General features: G+C 37.0%; 2 protein-coding genes across 2 annotated transcripts; both read left to right on the forward strand.

The window, feature by feature from the left end:
* Window positions 1-1,868: 1,868 nt before the first annotated feature.
* On the forward strand, window positions 1,869-3,836 carry LOC111915080 (uncharacterized). The gene is made up of 3 exons (XM_023910778.1): window positions 1,869-2,092; window positions 2,634-3,346; window positions 3,412-3,836. Exons 1-3 carry the CDS (start codon window positions 1,869-1,871, stop codon window positions 3,834-3,836), a joined length of 1,362 nt encoding a protein of 453 aa, XP_023766546.1.
* A 495-nt stretch (window positions 3,837-4,331) lies between these two features.
* On the forward strand, window positions 4,332-6,033 carry LOC111915106 (3-ketoacyl-CoA synthase 20). The gene is made up of 2 exons (XM_023910797.3): window positions 4,332-5,063; window positions 5,155-6,033. The coding sequence occupies exons 1-2, from the start codon at window positions 4,389-4,391 to the stop codon at window positions 5,962-5,964; spliced, it is 1,485 nt and encodes a 494-aa protein (XP_023766565.1). The 5' UTR covers window positions 4,332-4,388; the 3' UTR covers window positions 5,965-6,033.
* Window positions 6,034-16,429: the final 10,396 nt, after the last annotated feature.

The raw sequence follows: 16,429 nt of genomic DNA on the forward strand, positions 1-16,429 counted from the left end.
TTAGGGCGTAGGGCGTTTTTTTAATGAGGCTAGAAGAGGTTAGAAGAGTTAAACCCAATGTTGTGTGGGGAAGAGGACGGGAAGAGGTTTTTGAGCCCGAAGTCTTCAGAAAAACAAACTGCTGCAAACTTAAAAGTGTTGCGCGTGTGCTGCGCCACGCAACACTAAGAGGTTAGAAGAGCTTTTTTAAAAAAAACAAACACAACCTTAGCCTCTTAGGTTGTGTTAGTTTTTTTTTAAAAAAAAAAGCTCTTCTAACCTCGTAGTGTTGCGTGGCGCAACACACACACAACACTTTTAAGTTCGCAGCAGTTTTTTTTTCTACAGACTTCGGGCTCAAAAACCTCTTCTCGTCCTCTTCCCCACACAACATTAGGCTTAAATCTTCTAACCTTTTCTAGTCTCATTAAAAAAACACCCTACGCCGTAAACAAAAAAACGCCGCTCCAGCCATCTTCTCGTTCGTTCTCCTTCTTCTTCTCTCATCCTTCCCATCGATCAACCTGTTGAAGACCGATTCCAGCCTCCAATGCCCCTCCATCGTCGGTCGCCGGTCGCGGTTCCCCCTCAATCGCCGGTCGCCACTACTGCTGCCATCGTCTTCACGTGCGATCTTTGCTGCCCTCGGTTTCATCAGGTAAGTTTTTTTTTCTGATTTCTTATGCATTTGAGTACCGATTGTTTGAATTTGAGTACCAATATTCTGACTTCTTATGCATTTTGAGTACCGATTGTATGAATTTATATGCTCAAATTTTTTGACATCACCGATTGTATGAATTTATATGCTCAAATCTTTGCTGCCCTCGGTTTCATCATCTTAACCCTTTTCTGTCCAATTTTTTTGACATCAGGACCGATTGTATGAACTTATATGCTCAAATCTTTGCTGCCCTCGATTTCATCAGCTTAACCCTTTTCTGTCCAAATTTTTTGACATAAGGACCGATTTTCTACTAAAAGTTTTTGACATAAGGACCAATTTATATGCAAGTTTATATGTTGAAATCATAAATCTTTGTTGAATATGTTAAAGTCTTTGCTGAAATGGTTTTTTTTAAGTTAATTATTGAATTGTTATCACTATTTCTTGAATGGAGATCAAGTTTATGTTCATATGCAAGTTTGTGCTTAAATTGTTAAACTTATTTGTTGATTGTGTTGTATAATCTTTGCTTATATGGTTTTTTTTGTTCATTCATGATGTATTGTTGTTGAATATGCTAAACTTATTTGTTGATTATGTTGAAATATGATTAATCTTTGTAGCTAAAGTATTTATTCTATATTTTCTTTTGTTGTTAGCAATGGGAGATAAACATACATGGACCAATGAACAAACAAAAGGCTTATTGCAAACTTGTATTGAAGAAGTGCAAATTGTGGGTAGAAAAGGTTTGAGTTTGCACAAACAATCATGGCACAAGTTAGGAACAACTATTAAGGAAAAGTATGGTGTGGATTTGAATAAACGACAATTAAAAAACACCTATGATAACCTTAAAGCCAAATACATAGGATGGTTATACTTAAAAAACAAAACTGGAAACCTTTACAATCCACAAACAAATACTTTTAACTTAACAAATGAGGAGTGGGAGGACTTTAAAAGGTATATATATACACACACATATTTACATGTATATTGTTTATATAGTTGCCATTTATTCTTATATTACTTTTGTTACATTGATTGCGTTTAGGGACATCCGAAAGCCGCTTCTTTGAAAACCGTCCCATTATTGTTTCCAGAGCTTTGTGCAAAACTCTTTGATGGAAACAGTGCATCTGGTAATCTTAGCTATGCCACATCCTAAACACCATTGGGACATGAATCATCTTCTTTCCATGGCGCACCACTACAGCTTATGGACGCCCCTTCCATTAACATAGATGAGGATGATTTCTTTTCCAATCATACTAGTGAACATTTTACTCAGCCTCCACCTTCTGCTGCCTCACCTTCTGGTAACCCCAACAAAAGGGCTAAACCATCAACTCCTAGACCTCGAGCTCCTAGTGCCTCACCTGATCCACCTTCTTGTGCCTCGCCTAAAGCTTCTATTACTGCTGATGATTTAGCATTGGAGATGTAAAAAGCTCTATGCCATTTGACTCAAGGGCCAACAATTCCCCAATGTTTAGAGAAGCTTGAGTTGCTCGAGTTAGACCCAGTAGACCCTCTACGATTTGCTGCGTATCACATTTTTGGAGGGACAATGAATATAAGAGAGATGTGGGTAAATTTGCTTAACGATCCACAAATATTAAGAGGATGGATTGAGATGACAGCTACAAGGTTAGGAGTTCTAAAGGATGGAAAGATTGTTCGTTAAGTTTATATGTTTGAGTTGTTTAGGTTTTAATTGCATGTTTTGGAATTATATGGTTATGTTTTTTGGTATTTGCTACTTGAATGTTATTTGCAGTATTTAGAACTTGAATGTTATGGTATGTGGTACTTGAGATGTTATGTTATGTTATTTGGTACTTGAAATTTATGTTATGTTTTTTTAGGTATTTGAGATTTATGATATGTTTTTTGGTACTTGAAATTTATGTTATGTTTTTTGGTACTTGAATCTTATGTTATGTTATTATCTTATATTATTATATGTTTTGTTGATTAATAGGTTTGCAATGGGTCATGAAAAAAAGATACTACTCATAATTGTTATGTACTTGTACGTCCGCTACTTTTGGAAGAGGGGTGTCAAACGAGTGCAGGATAACAATTCGGAAATGACGGGACATGAATTTACGTTAGAGTTATTTCACCGTAATCCTCTACAATGTCTTGAATTGCTACGCATGTCCCGTGAATCATTTGTCCGGCTATGTGCTCATTTTAGAGTAAACTACGCATTAAAGGATAGCAAACATGTGTCGGTTGAGGAGAAGATGGCTATGTTTTTTATGATGATTCGTCATAACCAACGTTATGTGATTATCAAGCGGAAATTTCAACACTCAAAGCAAACAATACATAAGTTTTTTCATGAAGTGTTGGACAAAATGTTGCTTTTCGCACATGACATTATAGTACCAACTTCCTTTAATCCGAATCCAAACATTCTGGGACATAATAGGAGGCTACGACGGGTGTTCAAGGGAGCAGTTAGTGCACTTGATGGCACTTTGATACATGTTGTTGTCCCTGCAAACAAACAAGATTTATACAGAAATAAGGGAAAGGGCGATTGTTACCAAAACGTATTGGCAATATGTGACTTCAACATGATGTTTACATTTTTTGTGGCCGGTTGGGAAGGGATAACACACGATTCTAGAATTTTATCAGAAGCATTAGCAAATCCACATGCACCATTCTCGCTTCCACCACCAGGTAAATTTATGGTTATTTAAATAGTTTTATCTTAGTTTGAAAAATAAATGACTTTTTTTTTACAGATAAATATTATCTTTGTGATGCCGTCTATCCAAACATTCGAGGTTTTATGGCACCGTACCGTAATGTGAGGTATTGGTTTGGAGATTTCCGTCGAAGACGTGCATTAATGAATAAAGAAAATTTTAACCTTGCGCACGCAAAACTTCGGAATGTCATTGAGCATGCTTTTGGTGTCTTGAAAGCACGATTCCCTATATTGAAGAGGATGACACCATTTTCGTTGGTTACACAACGAAACATTACCCTAACATGTTTTGCGCTTCATAATTTTATAAGAAGAGAGGGACTACATGATGAGTATTTTGCACGATATGATGAACCAAATGTCTCGGTTCGGAATAACAATACAGTCATTGTTAATGATGAAGATGAGATTCGAACACATGGTACTGCAGCGGACCGTGAATATATGACTCAGTTATGAGATGAAATTGCCGAACAATTGATGCAAAATATGAAATGAGAATTATTAAAGTTTGGTTGTATGAATTTTATTTAAAAATGTTATTGTAAGACTAATTTGGTTGTTTGAATTTTATTTTAATGTTTTAAGACTACAATTATTAAATTTTTGGTATTAAAAAACTATTTTCGGTTTATTAAAGTACTTTATTTTAAATTTTTTAATATCTGCAGCAGCCTGCAGCCGTTAAAAAAACAAACATGCTTCTCAATACAGTCTGCAGCACTTTGGTCTACCTCTTCTGCTGCAGAGGGCTGCAGAGGTGGTCCACAGACTCACAGACTTCTGATAGTTACGTTTCGGAAAAACAAACAACACCTAAGACTCTACCAATTGAGCTATTCCCAATTGGAATAAAAATACATTTTTAATATATAAATACCTTCAAAAATGTATTTATATTTTAAAAACCTATTTTTTACCTTTAAAACAATATATATACATTTAGAAGTTTGATAAGCATGATAAGTGACTAGAGCTTCAGGCTTATAAAAGCTTCATTAGAAAGCTTCCATGAAACTAATACCTGCCACAATATTTGGAAGCTTCAAACACATTGCCCATCGAAAAGATTTCTTGTGTACTTCAGTTCCAAACATCATGCCAATCATCTTCACTTTGAAGAATCTCCTGGAAGACCATTTCATTCCCGAAGCAAAACTTATGTTAATTACCTTACTCATATGTCTTCTTTTATTAGGTTTCTTCATCACCAGAAGAACTTCACGTGTAGTTTACTTATTAGATTTCGCATGCTACAAGCCTCCAGATGCTCAGAAGATCACAAAACAGTACTGCATCGAGAAACTAAAGCACATGGGAAATTCTTCAGAAGAAACGGTGCAATTCATGAAGACGATTCTAGGCAAGTTGGGACATGGTGACTCAACTTACATCCCAGAAGTCTTCCTGAAAAACGATTCTGATCCATGCATGAAAGAAGCCAGAAGGGAAATGGAGATGTCTGTTTTTGGATCAATAGACATGTTATTGGCTAAAACAGGGGTACGATGTGAAGACATTGGGATACTGGTTGTGAATTGTAGTCTTTATAACACTATGCCATCTCTTTCTAGCATGATTGTGAACAAATATAAGCTTAAAGAAAACATCATCAGCTACAATCTTGTTGGGATGGGATGCACTGCAGGACTAATTGCCATCGGCCTTGCTCAAAACCTCCTTCAGGTGAACATTTTGTTTATTATCTGTCATGTTTAACACCGCCGATACTGACTTATATCAGCAAAACATATATAATATATATGATATACCACAGGTGCATCATGATTCCTATGCGTTAGTGATGACTACAGAGGGCGTTACTGAGAACTGCTACGTTGGAGACGATCGTTCCAAGCTCCTTTCCAACGGCATCTTCCGCGTCGGCGGCGCGGCGATCCTTCTCTCAAACCGTCCCTCCGATCATCGCAATTGCAAATACAAACTACTACACACCGTACACACAAACATATCAAGTTCCGACCTTTCGTACAACTGCATCTTTGAGGAAGAAGACGAAGCCGGGATAAGAGGAGTCACCATTACCAAAGACCTTTTCAAAGTCGCACCCACCGTCATCCGATCAAACGTAACCGTGCTCGGTAAGCAAATACTTCCGTTATCAGAAAAGCTCAGGTACCTAAAAAACAGCATCGCAAGAAAACTCCGGCCAACGGCGAATATCCAACCATACATACCAAATTACAGCAATTCCGTCGAACTATTCCTCCCGCACAGCAGCGGGAAGCCTATGCTAGACGCATTACAGAAAAACCTAGGATTTGATGAGATCGCCATGGAACCTTCTAGAATGACGCTGTACAGGTTCGGCAACACCTCCAGCAGCTCCATTTGGTACGAATTGGCGTACGCAGAGGCAAAGGGTCGGGTCAAAAAAGGGTATCGGGTATGGCAGATTGCACTCGGATCGGGTTTCAAATGTAGCAGTGTGGTGTGGCGTGCAATGAGGACCATTGATTATGATGAGATGAATCCTTGGACGGACGAGATTGATGGGTTTCCTGTCGTCTTGGATTGTGATTGTGATGATGGACCATTACCCTATTTTTCTGAACACTCTAAATAATAAATAGTATGAAACTATATATTTGTTATACAATAAAGTTAAAAATATTACTTCAACTTTCAAGTTCAACTCAAACCTTGTTTATGGGCCTGAATCTTCAACGACCATACAAAACATTTCGAGTGCCTTTCTTTTTACAAAATTGCAAAAATGTATTGTGATCGGTAAAATTATGAGATTTTTGTCTAAAAAAATTTGTTGATGAATTATTGGTTCATTTTCGAATCTTACTATTAAATTTGGTCGTACTTAAAATGACTTTTATGCCACATTTATTTCTTTTTTCCTATTTTTTGTATTTATATTAATGTTTTTAATCAACTAAATAATAAAAGAGAGCCGTTCGCGCACGCACGCACACACACACTCTCTCTCACACACACCACTTGCTACCTTTTCTTTCTATCTTTTTTGTAGAACACACACACATACATATACTATCAAAGAACAAATACACAAAATCTCCGCCTAGCATCACCATTCGCCACCACCACCATCCACCGCCAACCACCTCCATCTCCTCCACCCTCACCCCACATCTTGCATTCCTTAACCTGATGAAACTCGGTTTTTATCTAGACCAAGAAGGCTACACCCTACAACTGAAGTCTGCCGAACTCTGACGAAGGCGATGCCAAAATTTTCTTTGTCTCCCTCTTCTGTTGGTACGATCATCGGAGAAGATAAGGGAAAACTGCAATAAAGTCCCTACATATTGGCCTCATAATCGATTTAGCCCTTATATATTTTTTTTATTCAATTAAGTCCTAAATACCGTTAATCGTATTCAATTTAACCCTTTGACCCAGTCAATAGGTCATCCAACTTTCAAAAATTACATTTTCGGCCCAGATTTCAAAATTTATTACAAATTTGGTCCAAAATTTACACTTTTGGCCCAGATTTTAAATTTTTTTACAAATTTGGTCCAAAATTTACCCTTTTTGCCTAAATTTTAGAATTTTATTATGAATTCATCCTAACTTTAGTTTTATTTACAACTTTTTTTTTTCTCAAAAGTTTGTTTCTAATATGTTTTTTCTTTAAAACTCATATTTATACAAAAAAAAACATATTTTCACATAAAAATCTTATTTTTTCTATATAAAAACTTTTTTTTTAAACTTTTTTGTATATGAAATATCTAATTATAAAAATAGGTTTGGATTATTTGTGTGATTTCTCTTAAAAAATCACTTAAGAAATTAAAAGTAACCCTAAATTATACTATTAAATTACAGTTTGTCAAAAACTAGTTACACTCATTTTAATATTATTTATTTGTTCTTTAATCACATTTATAGGAAAAGTTTAAATAATAGAAGATTCTACATATTGAAAACTTCATATTTTTTGTTTCTCGCTGAATACATGTTCATACATATAGTTCATCATCACTTTGGATTTCTTTATTTAAACTTCTTTGTAAAATCAGATTCATGTGTCAACTTTGTTTGTTGTAATAACAAAAAATAACTATCTAGAATGGAGCAATTGTCATTTGTCGATAAGGAGGTTTTTGGCAGAAAATGGCATTTAACAAATGTAAAAATATATTACAAACATTGATAATTACAACTCCTACTGAAATCAATATGGATTGTCATATATGATATTAGAACAACTTTACATACCTTTTGTCATATATATGTGATCGAAGATATGATTTAATTTATGAAGATACAACAGATTGAAAAATACATATAAACAACTATATTAAAATCTCATAGAAAAAAGAATACACACTAAATAGAACACATATTAAAATCTCTATATTAATAGTATAATTTAGGGTAACTAGTGTAACTAGTTTTTGACAAACTATAATTTAATAGTATAATTTAGGGTTACTTTTAATTTCTTAATTGATTTTTTAAGAGAAATCACACAAATAATCCAAACCTATTTTTATAATTAGATATTTCATATACAAAAAAGTTATTAAAAAAAGTTTTTATATAGAAAAAAATAAGATTTTTATGTGAAAATATGTTATTTTTTTGTATAAATATGAGTTTTAAAGAAAAAACATATTAGAAACAAACTTTTGAGAATAAAAGTTGTAAAAAAACTAAAGTAAGGATGAATTCATAATAAAATTCTAAAATTTGGACAAAAAGGGTAAATTTTGGACCAAATTTGTAAAAAAATTTAAAATCTGGGCCAAAAATGTAAATTTTGGACCAAATTTGTAATAAATTTTGAAATCTAGGCCGAAAATGTAATTTTTGAAAGTTGGATGACCTGTTGACCGGGTCAAAGGGTTAAATTGAATACGATTACCGGTATTTGAGACTTAATTGAATAAAAAAAAATATATAAGGGCTAAATCGATTATGAGGCCAATATATAGGGACTTTATTGTAGTTTTCCCAGAAGATAAATGGTAGATCTGGACAGGTGGGTAAATCTAGCTACGGTCCAGAAAACCACCATCGTCACTAAGATTAACCGGAAAATCGGCCCAATCTGAAACATAATTCCACTAGAAACCTCTAGACTAACTTCGTGCCTTCACCTTCTCTGGAGTTCTACCCCTTCCTCCTTTATTGCCTTCACCTGAAAATTTCGTTTGGTTTGATGGTTTTAGATCAGAGCATTTTTTAGATATGTTCTAGGGAAAGGCTTCCAGACGGTGCTATGGTTAGGGTTTTTCAGATGGTGGTGGTGGAGGTCAGATCTGCAAATGGGATTTGGAAATCTTCAAAAGCACTGGTGAGAATGGTGACGTGTCTGGCGAGAACGGTCACATTGATGTCCAAAACTGATCCGTCATATAAGATTCGAATTTTGGCGGGTCCGACGAGAATGGCGACGTCTTCGGGGAGTCCGGTAAGAGCGTCGGCGACTCCTAAGGTTCACTGGCGGTGGCAATTATGGTGTTCCTTTTTGTGCAAACGAGAAAAAGAAGTATCATAAATGTAGCAGGAGAGATAGAGGGTAAGGAGGGGGTGGGGTGGGGTAGGGTAGGGCAGGGTGGGTGGGTGATGTTTTTTCTATTTTTTACTAAACATAATAAAAACTAATTAAAAAATTAAAAGAGAATTATTTAAAGGCATTTTTGTCATTTCAGGTTGGATTTGGACCAAAACTACAAAAAAAATCAATATGACATATCCAAAAATGGACAAGTGATGCACCATCAAACTTTTTTTGGACCAAACCATAGAATTTTGCTAACCACAGAGATGATTTTTGAAATTTTGTCCTTTCTTTATGGGCTTGAGTTTCTTGTTTTGAGTTATAACACGTGCATCCACATCAATCAATCTATCTATATTTATATATCTTATAAAACAAACATTTTTCCTTGATTGTTATGAATTTGAAACCCCATAATTTAATAATTAATAACACTAAAAAAAACTTTTTTAATAATGATTATTAATTGGTTCTTTAATGTAAAATAACATGAACAACCCTAGGAACTATCAGATGTCCCAATGGGCTAACAACACATCATGTGGTCTAACAGCATACCTTGTGGGTTATTAGCAATCCTGATGACTATCAACGGTCCCAATAGGCTAACAACACGCCCTAAAGCTATCAGCAGCTCAGTAACACATAACAACAATCAGCAATTAAGACCTAGCTGGTTAGCATGTACACACTATGGCATAATTAATACAGTGAGAAGACTCACCTCACATTAAACATCTAAACACAACATCTCTCACACAATAAAGACCGGTACAACGAGACCCTTAACATCAATAAAGAAGTAACCTCTCAGTCTATACCCTAAAACTCTTAAATTGACCAAAAGTCAACAATGGTCAAAAGTCAAAGGTCAAAGTCAGTACCAATTGACCCCCACATCGCGGCCTCCCTTTGGTTGTGTCGGGGTAGAATAGGATAAAACAGTCACGATATCCCTAGTCACCACATCGTGGAGAATAAGCTGACACATCGTGAAAATTGGGCTCTTACAACTTAATGGATTAATCTCTTAATCTATCAAGCTACCCATTCATACTTTCCAGAAGGCTTTCTTACTTCTATTACATCATAAAAAATCGTTGCTTTTTATACATGCATGTCCAATGCAAGTTTAGAACTCAAACTATGTCAAAAAGTGAAAAATGAAGCCAAAGTCTCGTGAATGGAGTTCAATACACCATCAAACTTCAAATCTGGAACTTATATCCACCAAGGGGCCTCAATGATCCATAAAGTTCAGAACTTTACGAAATCGATGCACTCAACTCAACCCAAACATAGAGAAAAGTGGGTAGAAACCTAGATCTATCATGATACAAAGAGAAAGGTAGGATATTGAGGTCTTACAAAAATCCAAAAATGGCACAAGATGATGAGGGGGAGACTTGCTTTCAATAATAGAGCACCAAAGGCACCTTCTTCTTCTTCTAAGCACTAAAACACCACTAAAAGCTTCACAATTCAAATACAGACTATGGTTTTCTTCAGGGTGAAAAGGAGGTGATGGAGGCTGAGGGTGTGCAAACCCTAGCCCTCACTTCCCCTAAATAGGGGCACGAACCCCCAAAAATTAGGTTTAAACCTTCAGGCGGCCTCCATGTCATGACCTTTAGCCTATCATGTCGTGGCATACAAAGTTGATACGCGTTTTATTCAGCCATGACCATGTCGTGGTGTATCCTTCACCATGTTGTGTCCATCGCAAGGCCTTTGTCTTCCTATCAATAATTGCCACCGGTTGCTTAATATAATTCAGACGATCATCAACATGCATATCATCCAACGAGATAACAAACGACTCGTTAGTCACACATTGCCTCAATTGGGAAATGTTAAAAGCGTTTTGAATCTGATTGAGCTCCTCCGGTAGATCCAATTGGTAGGCTACTTCCCATTCGAGCCATAACTCGGAACGAACCGATAAATCTGGGACCTAGATTTCCTGGCTTCCTGAAGTGAATAATACGATTCCGGGTGGATAATTTCAGAAGCACCCAATCCCCAACGTGGAACTCCAACTCTGAGCGGTGTCGGTATGCGTAGCTCTTCTGCCAGCTTTGAGCTTTCAGTAATCTCTGTCTGACCTGTAGAATAAGCTCGGTCGTCTTGAGCACCACCTATGTGCTCTCCTTGATACTATGCCCCCCCCCCCCACCAACAAATTGCGGTCATACACTTCCTCCCGTAGTGAAGCTCGTAGGGAGGCATGTCAATGATAACATGATAGTTTTTGTTATACGAAAACTCATCCAAAGGAAAGTAGGAGTCCTAGCTCCCACCAAAATCAATAATGAAGGCTTTTAAATAGCCTTGAGATTCAGAATGGTCCTCTCACTCTAGCCAATGTTATGCGGATGATAAGCAGTACTAAAGTGAAACTTGGTACCCAACTTCTCATGAAACCCCTTCCAAAATCTGGAAGTAAACCGTACGTCTCGATCTGAGACTAAAGAAATAGAACCCCATGATGAGCCAACACCTCTCGAATACAAATTTCATCCAATTTCTCAGCTAACAAGCTCTCCCGAATTGCAAGGAAATGACCACTATTGGTCAAACGATCCACAGTAACCCAAATAGCATCAAGTCCCTTGGGCGTCCTTGGTAACTTGGTGATAAAGTCCATGGTGATCTGCTCCTATTTCCATACAGGAACCTCTAAATACTGCAACTTGTAGTGTCGTCTCTGATGCTCAACCTTGACCTTCCGACATGTGAGACAACTCTCAACAAACCATGCTATCTCCGGATCTCCCTCTTCATGCAGGGCCACCGATAACTGAATCTCAAATCTTGATACATCTTTGTGGCTCCAAGATGAATAAAAATCTAGACTTATGTGCCTCTTCTAACATATTCTGAAGGACTCCCTTGGAAATGGGAATCCAAAATCGCCCACATTGGGTCAATAGTCCCTGACTGTCGGTGATGAGTCTATCAATCTGACCCATGATCTTCTCCTTCTTCCAATTCTCCTTCTTGAGTCCCTCAGTCTGAGCCTCCCTGATCATATCTAGAAGTTGTGAAATGATGGTCATCCTCAAACATAGGTCTAGAATGGGAGCATCATCAGTCTTGCATCGACCACCACATTGGCCTTTCCTGGGTGATATAAGATCTCGTATTCGTAATCCTTTATCACGTCAAGCCACCTGCATTACCTCATATTCAGATTTGGTTGATCCAGGAAGTACCTCAAACTCTTGTGATATATGTAGATAGTACAACAAAGCCCATATAGATAATGACACCAAATCTTGAGGGCGAAAACCACTATCCTCAAGTCAAGATCGTGAGTCGGATAATTCGCCTCATAACGCTTCAGGTGCTTCGAAGTGTAAGTTATCACATGATCCATCTGCATCAAAACAACACTGATTCCTAAAATAGATGCACCAAATAAACCACAAAGTCATCAACTCCCTCAGGGAGTGCTAGAACTGGCACCTCACATATTCCCTGTCGTAGGGTCTCAAAAGCCACCTGCTGCTCAGGCCCCCAACAAAAAGTGAGATACTTCCTGGTCAACCTGGTAAGAGGAAATGCAATCTTAGAGAACTCTCGAATGAATATCCTATAGTACCCAGCCAACCCTAGGAAGCTTTGTATCTCTGATGGAGATCTCGTAACCTCTCACTGAATCATTGCCTCAATCGTGGCCGGATTGACCAAAAATACCGTCATGGTTGACAAGGTGCCCTAGAAACTAAACCTCATGCAACCAGAACTCGCACTTGGAGAAGTTGGCGTACAACCTCACCGTCTGTTGAACCCCAAGAATCTCGCGAAGGTGCTCCCCATGCTGCTCTTTGGTCTTAGAATAGACCATATATCATCAATAAATACGATCACCGATCAATCCAACATCGACCTGCATACTCGGTTCATGAGATACATGAACGTCGTTGGTGCATTGGTGACTCCAAAAGGAATCACCACAAAACCATAATGACCATAATGAGTACGGAAAGCCATCTTCTGAATGTCATCCTATCTAACACTCATCTGATGGTAGCCTGACTATAAATTGATCTTGGAGAACCAAGACGCTCCCTCGATTGGTCAAAAAGGTCATCAATCCTAGAAAGTGGGTAACAGTTTTTCATTGTTAACTTGTTAAACTCCCGATAATCAATGCACATCCGGTGTGAACCATACTTCTTCTTAAAAAAAGGATTGGTGCTCCCTAAGGAGAGCTACTAGGGCGAATAAATCCATTGCCTAACAAATCCTATAGTTGTGAGGATAACTCTTGCATCTTAGGTGGCGCAAGGAGATATGGCGCCTTAACAATCGGGGTAGCACCAGAAATCAGGTCGATCCTAAACTCCACCTGCCATTCGGGAGGAATGCCTGGAAGATCATCTAGAAATTCCCTCACCATGGGGACATCGGAAATTGACTTCTTTTTATCCTCTCGAGTTTCAACCACTTAAGCAAGGAAACTCGAGCATCCATGTTGAAGATACTGCCTAGCCCTGGTGGGTGAACAATAGGTGGGTCCAACTCTAGTGCCCTCCCCAAAGATGTGTTGGATTAATGTCTAAGTCCATAACTATAATTGGTAAGACTTGACCCGACCCGGCATGGTCCATTTGGGTTGCATATAATGAGAGAAATAAGACACTTATGGTTATTAATATATTATAAGTTCTAGTATATTAATAATAAGAAATAAGATTATTTAATTAGTATTGATCAAGAATTAATCTAGGATTAATTAAGTGATCAAAAGAAGACTAATTAAATATATGGAGTGATTGTGTAAATCATCCATACTTATATAGTGGGCTAATGCTCCATGGATTATCTAGTTGGGCTAAAACCCATATGATGCTCCATGGATGCTCCATGGTGTATTTGTACCCATGGATCATGGAAATGAAAGGCCATGTCAATTAGGGTTTACAGGGTGTAACCCTAACTATATAAACATCTTATTCTTGACCAAAATCGGCCACTAGTGTGTGTAATGAAGGGCTAGCCGATTTCATGAGTTGTAGATTTCTCTCAAGTTATTCCAAGTGTATTTGGTGTTGTGTGAACCATTTGAGGTGTCACACTTGGGGCACTAGGCACTCAAGCTTCATGAAGACTTTCTACATGAAAAAAAGGTATGTATTCTATCTTGTTATATCCATTGTTTTGTATGCTAGATTAGGATAATACCTTGGATGTTCATATTTGCATGTATAATAGAGAAAACATAGATCCAAGGTATTTAGGGTTGCATGTACACTTAGGAGTGTTAGAATGCTCAAAACCCAACAGTGGTATCAGATCCTAGGCTTGTTTTCTTGTTATACTTGCAAAAGAAGCTGGAAAATCGAGTTTTGATGCTGTCTGCCCAGCAGACTCGCCGAGTCCAAGGCAAAAAGCATCCAACTCGCCGAGTTGGTTCGTGCACTCGACGAGTTGGAACCCCAGACAGCATAAATTCGACTTTTTTGGCTGGAATTGGAATAGGAACATTACCCTAAGATGTTTTTGAACTTATAAACCTGTTTTTGATGTGGTAAGGTTCATGCTAATCCAATTTCAAAGATAATTGTCAATAGATTCATGTTTTGTATTTGTTTAAGGTTTAGAATAATTACATGAAAAAGTTTGATTTGAATTATCTTGTTCTTATGAGTTGCTTAGATTAATAGAAAAGTTGAGTGAAATAGTTGTTTTCAATCCAAATTAATCTAAGAGTTGATTCTAAAATGTGTTTTTGTAACTTGTCCTCATGTTATATGAAAAGTCACATTTAAGTTTCATAAAACTCATAAAAGTTGGCAAAGGTTACAAAAAATGAAGAGTCTAGTTCTAATTAAAAGGTGTTATGACTCCATAATTTGTCCTCAAGTTATGGAGGACCAAGAGTCTCTTCATTAAATAATAAATTAAAAAAAAGTGTAACCTTAATTAATTCCATAAGTTATAGAATAAAGAAAAGTTAATTCTTTTATTAGTTTAAAGTCTTCCATAACTTGTCCTCAAGTTATGGAACTTGAAGAGTTTTTGGATTAAAACTACTTTAAACACATAAGTTATGGAATTAATTAGTTTTGAATAGTTTCAAAACTTGCCCTCAAGTTTTGGAATTTGTAAAGTTTTCTCTTATGAATACTTTAATTCCAAGTTAGCCCTTAGAATTTTAAAAGTTAAAATTCAACCCTTATACTTTATAATATTATAAGTTAATAATATATATATATGTATAAGAGTAAAGTCAGTCTTACCGCTAGTACGCCTCATTCACGAAGCCGGTCTATAAGGTGGGTATAAGGTTGTTGCCTATAAAATGGCAACTTAATGGGTGTCCACTCTCACCCACCACTTGCTTAACTGGTGGAGGGTCGTTAGCCGAACGGGTTTGACAGGACTAGAATTCTCCCTTCATTAAAAGTATTAATGATAAATACTAAGTAACTAAACTCTTAGTAATACCCAATCTTAGTTACTTAGGAAAATGTGAATAAGATGCTAATCCATGAAATTACACTTTGCACTTTGTTTAAGTCGGTTAGTGGAGCGTGTGTGGTTAACCGGCACACTAACTCGTATTTAACAAGGTAGGCAAAGGGTAACTTAATATTTATCATAGTATCGATGGAGTGTGTGTGGTTAACCAGCACATCGATTGAGGGGTAAACACTTAAGGGTACCAAGTAATTTGCATGGTTACTTCACACCTTGTTTTGTGATCCTAGGCATCCCAGTCACAAAACCTGAAGGGCACACTCGAGATTGAAACATGCCATTGAACAGTTCAATGAATCTCAAAGATCTAGGAGTTTCAAAACCAATTAAAACCTAATAATACATTTCGTTTATCTTGGTGGAAATTGGTGAATCGTCATTCACCTACCTTCAAATATTTTATAGCTTGGATTACGGCATACCTCTTCTAAGTTATAAAATAGTTTGTTGGGTCCTAGCCTTAATATTTCATATTGGGTGTCATATTAAGGACTTAAGATCAACTATCTTGAATATCTCCCAAAAGATGTCTGGTTTAGACATTTATGATCTTCCCAAATCTCCTGAAACAAGCTTTCCTAAATAAAGATGATGTCCCATGGATATCATACTTCTTCACCTCTTCAAATTATTCTCCCTAACCCAAAAGTTCTTGAAAAGTTTAAGGTCACTCAATCCCTATTGGCAAGGCAAGTTCTAGGTGTGGTCACATCTTGGAGATGTAGTCACATATTGACAAGCCGGGAGAGTTGGGTGTCAAAGTCTTGAGAAAGTTGGTGGTTCAATCACTTTCTAAGTCACATAGTGAGTTCCTTTGGGACACCTAGGAAACAGACTATGACAAGACCCTTAATGATCTTATCTATTTGTTAAGATCAACTTCCTTAAAACTTGATGGACATTGACAATAGTGACACAGAAAATCCAGAAAAGCATTCTCTTCCCAATGGAAAGGGATCGGCCATAGTCAACTCGGTTGACCAAATGGTAAATAGAAAAGCTAAGTCTGTGATAGTCCCGTGTACCATTATCAAAGGGTCCATATGGTTATATT

Source organism: Lactuca sativa, chromosome 5 (genome assembly GCF_002870075.4).
Source record: "Lactuca sativa cultivar Salinas chromosome 5, Lsat_Salinas_v11, whole genome shotgun sequence".
Classification (NCBI taxonomy): domain Eukaryota; kingdom Viridiplantae; phylum Streptophyta; class Magnoliopsida; order Asterales; family Asteraceae; genus Lactuca; species Lactuca sativa.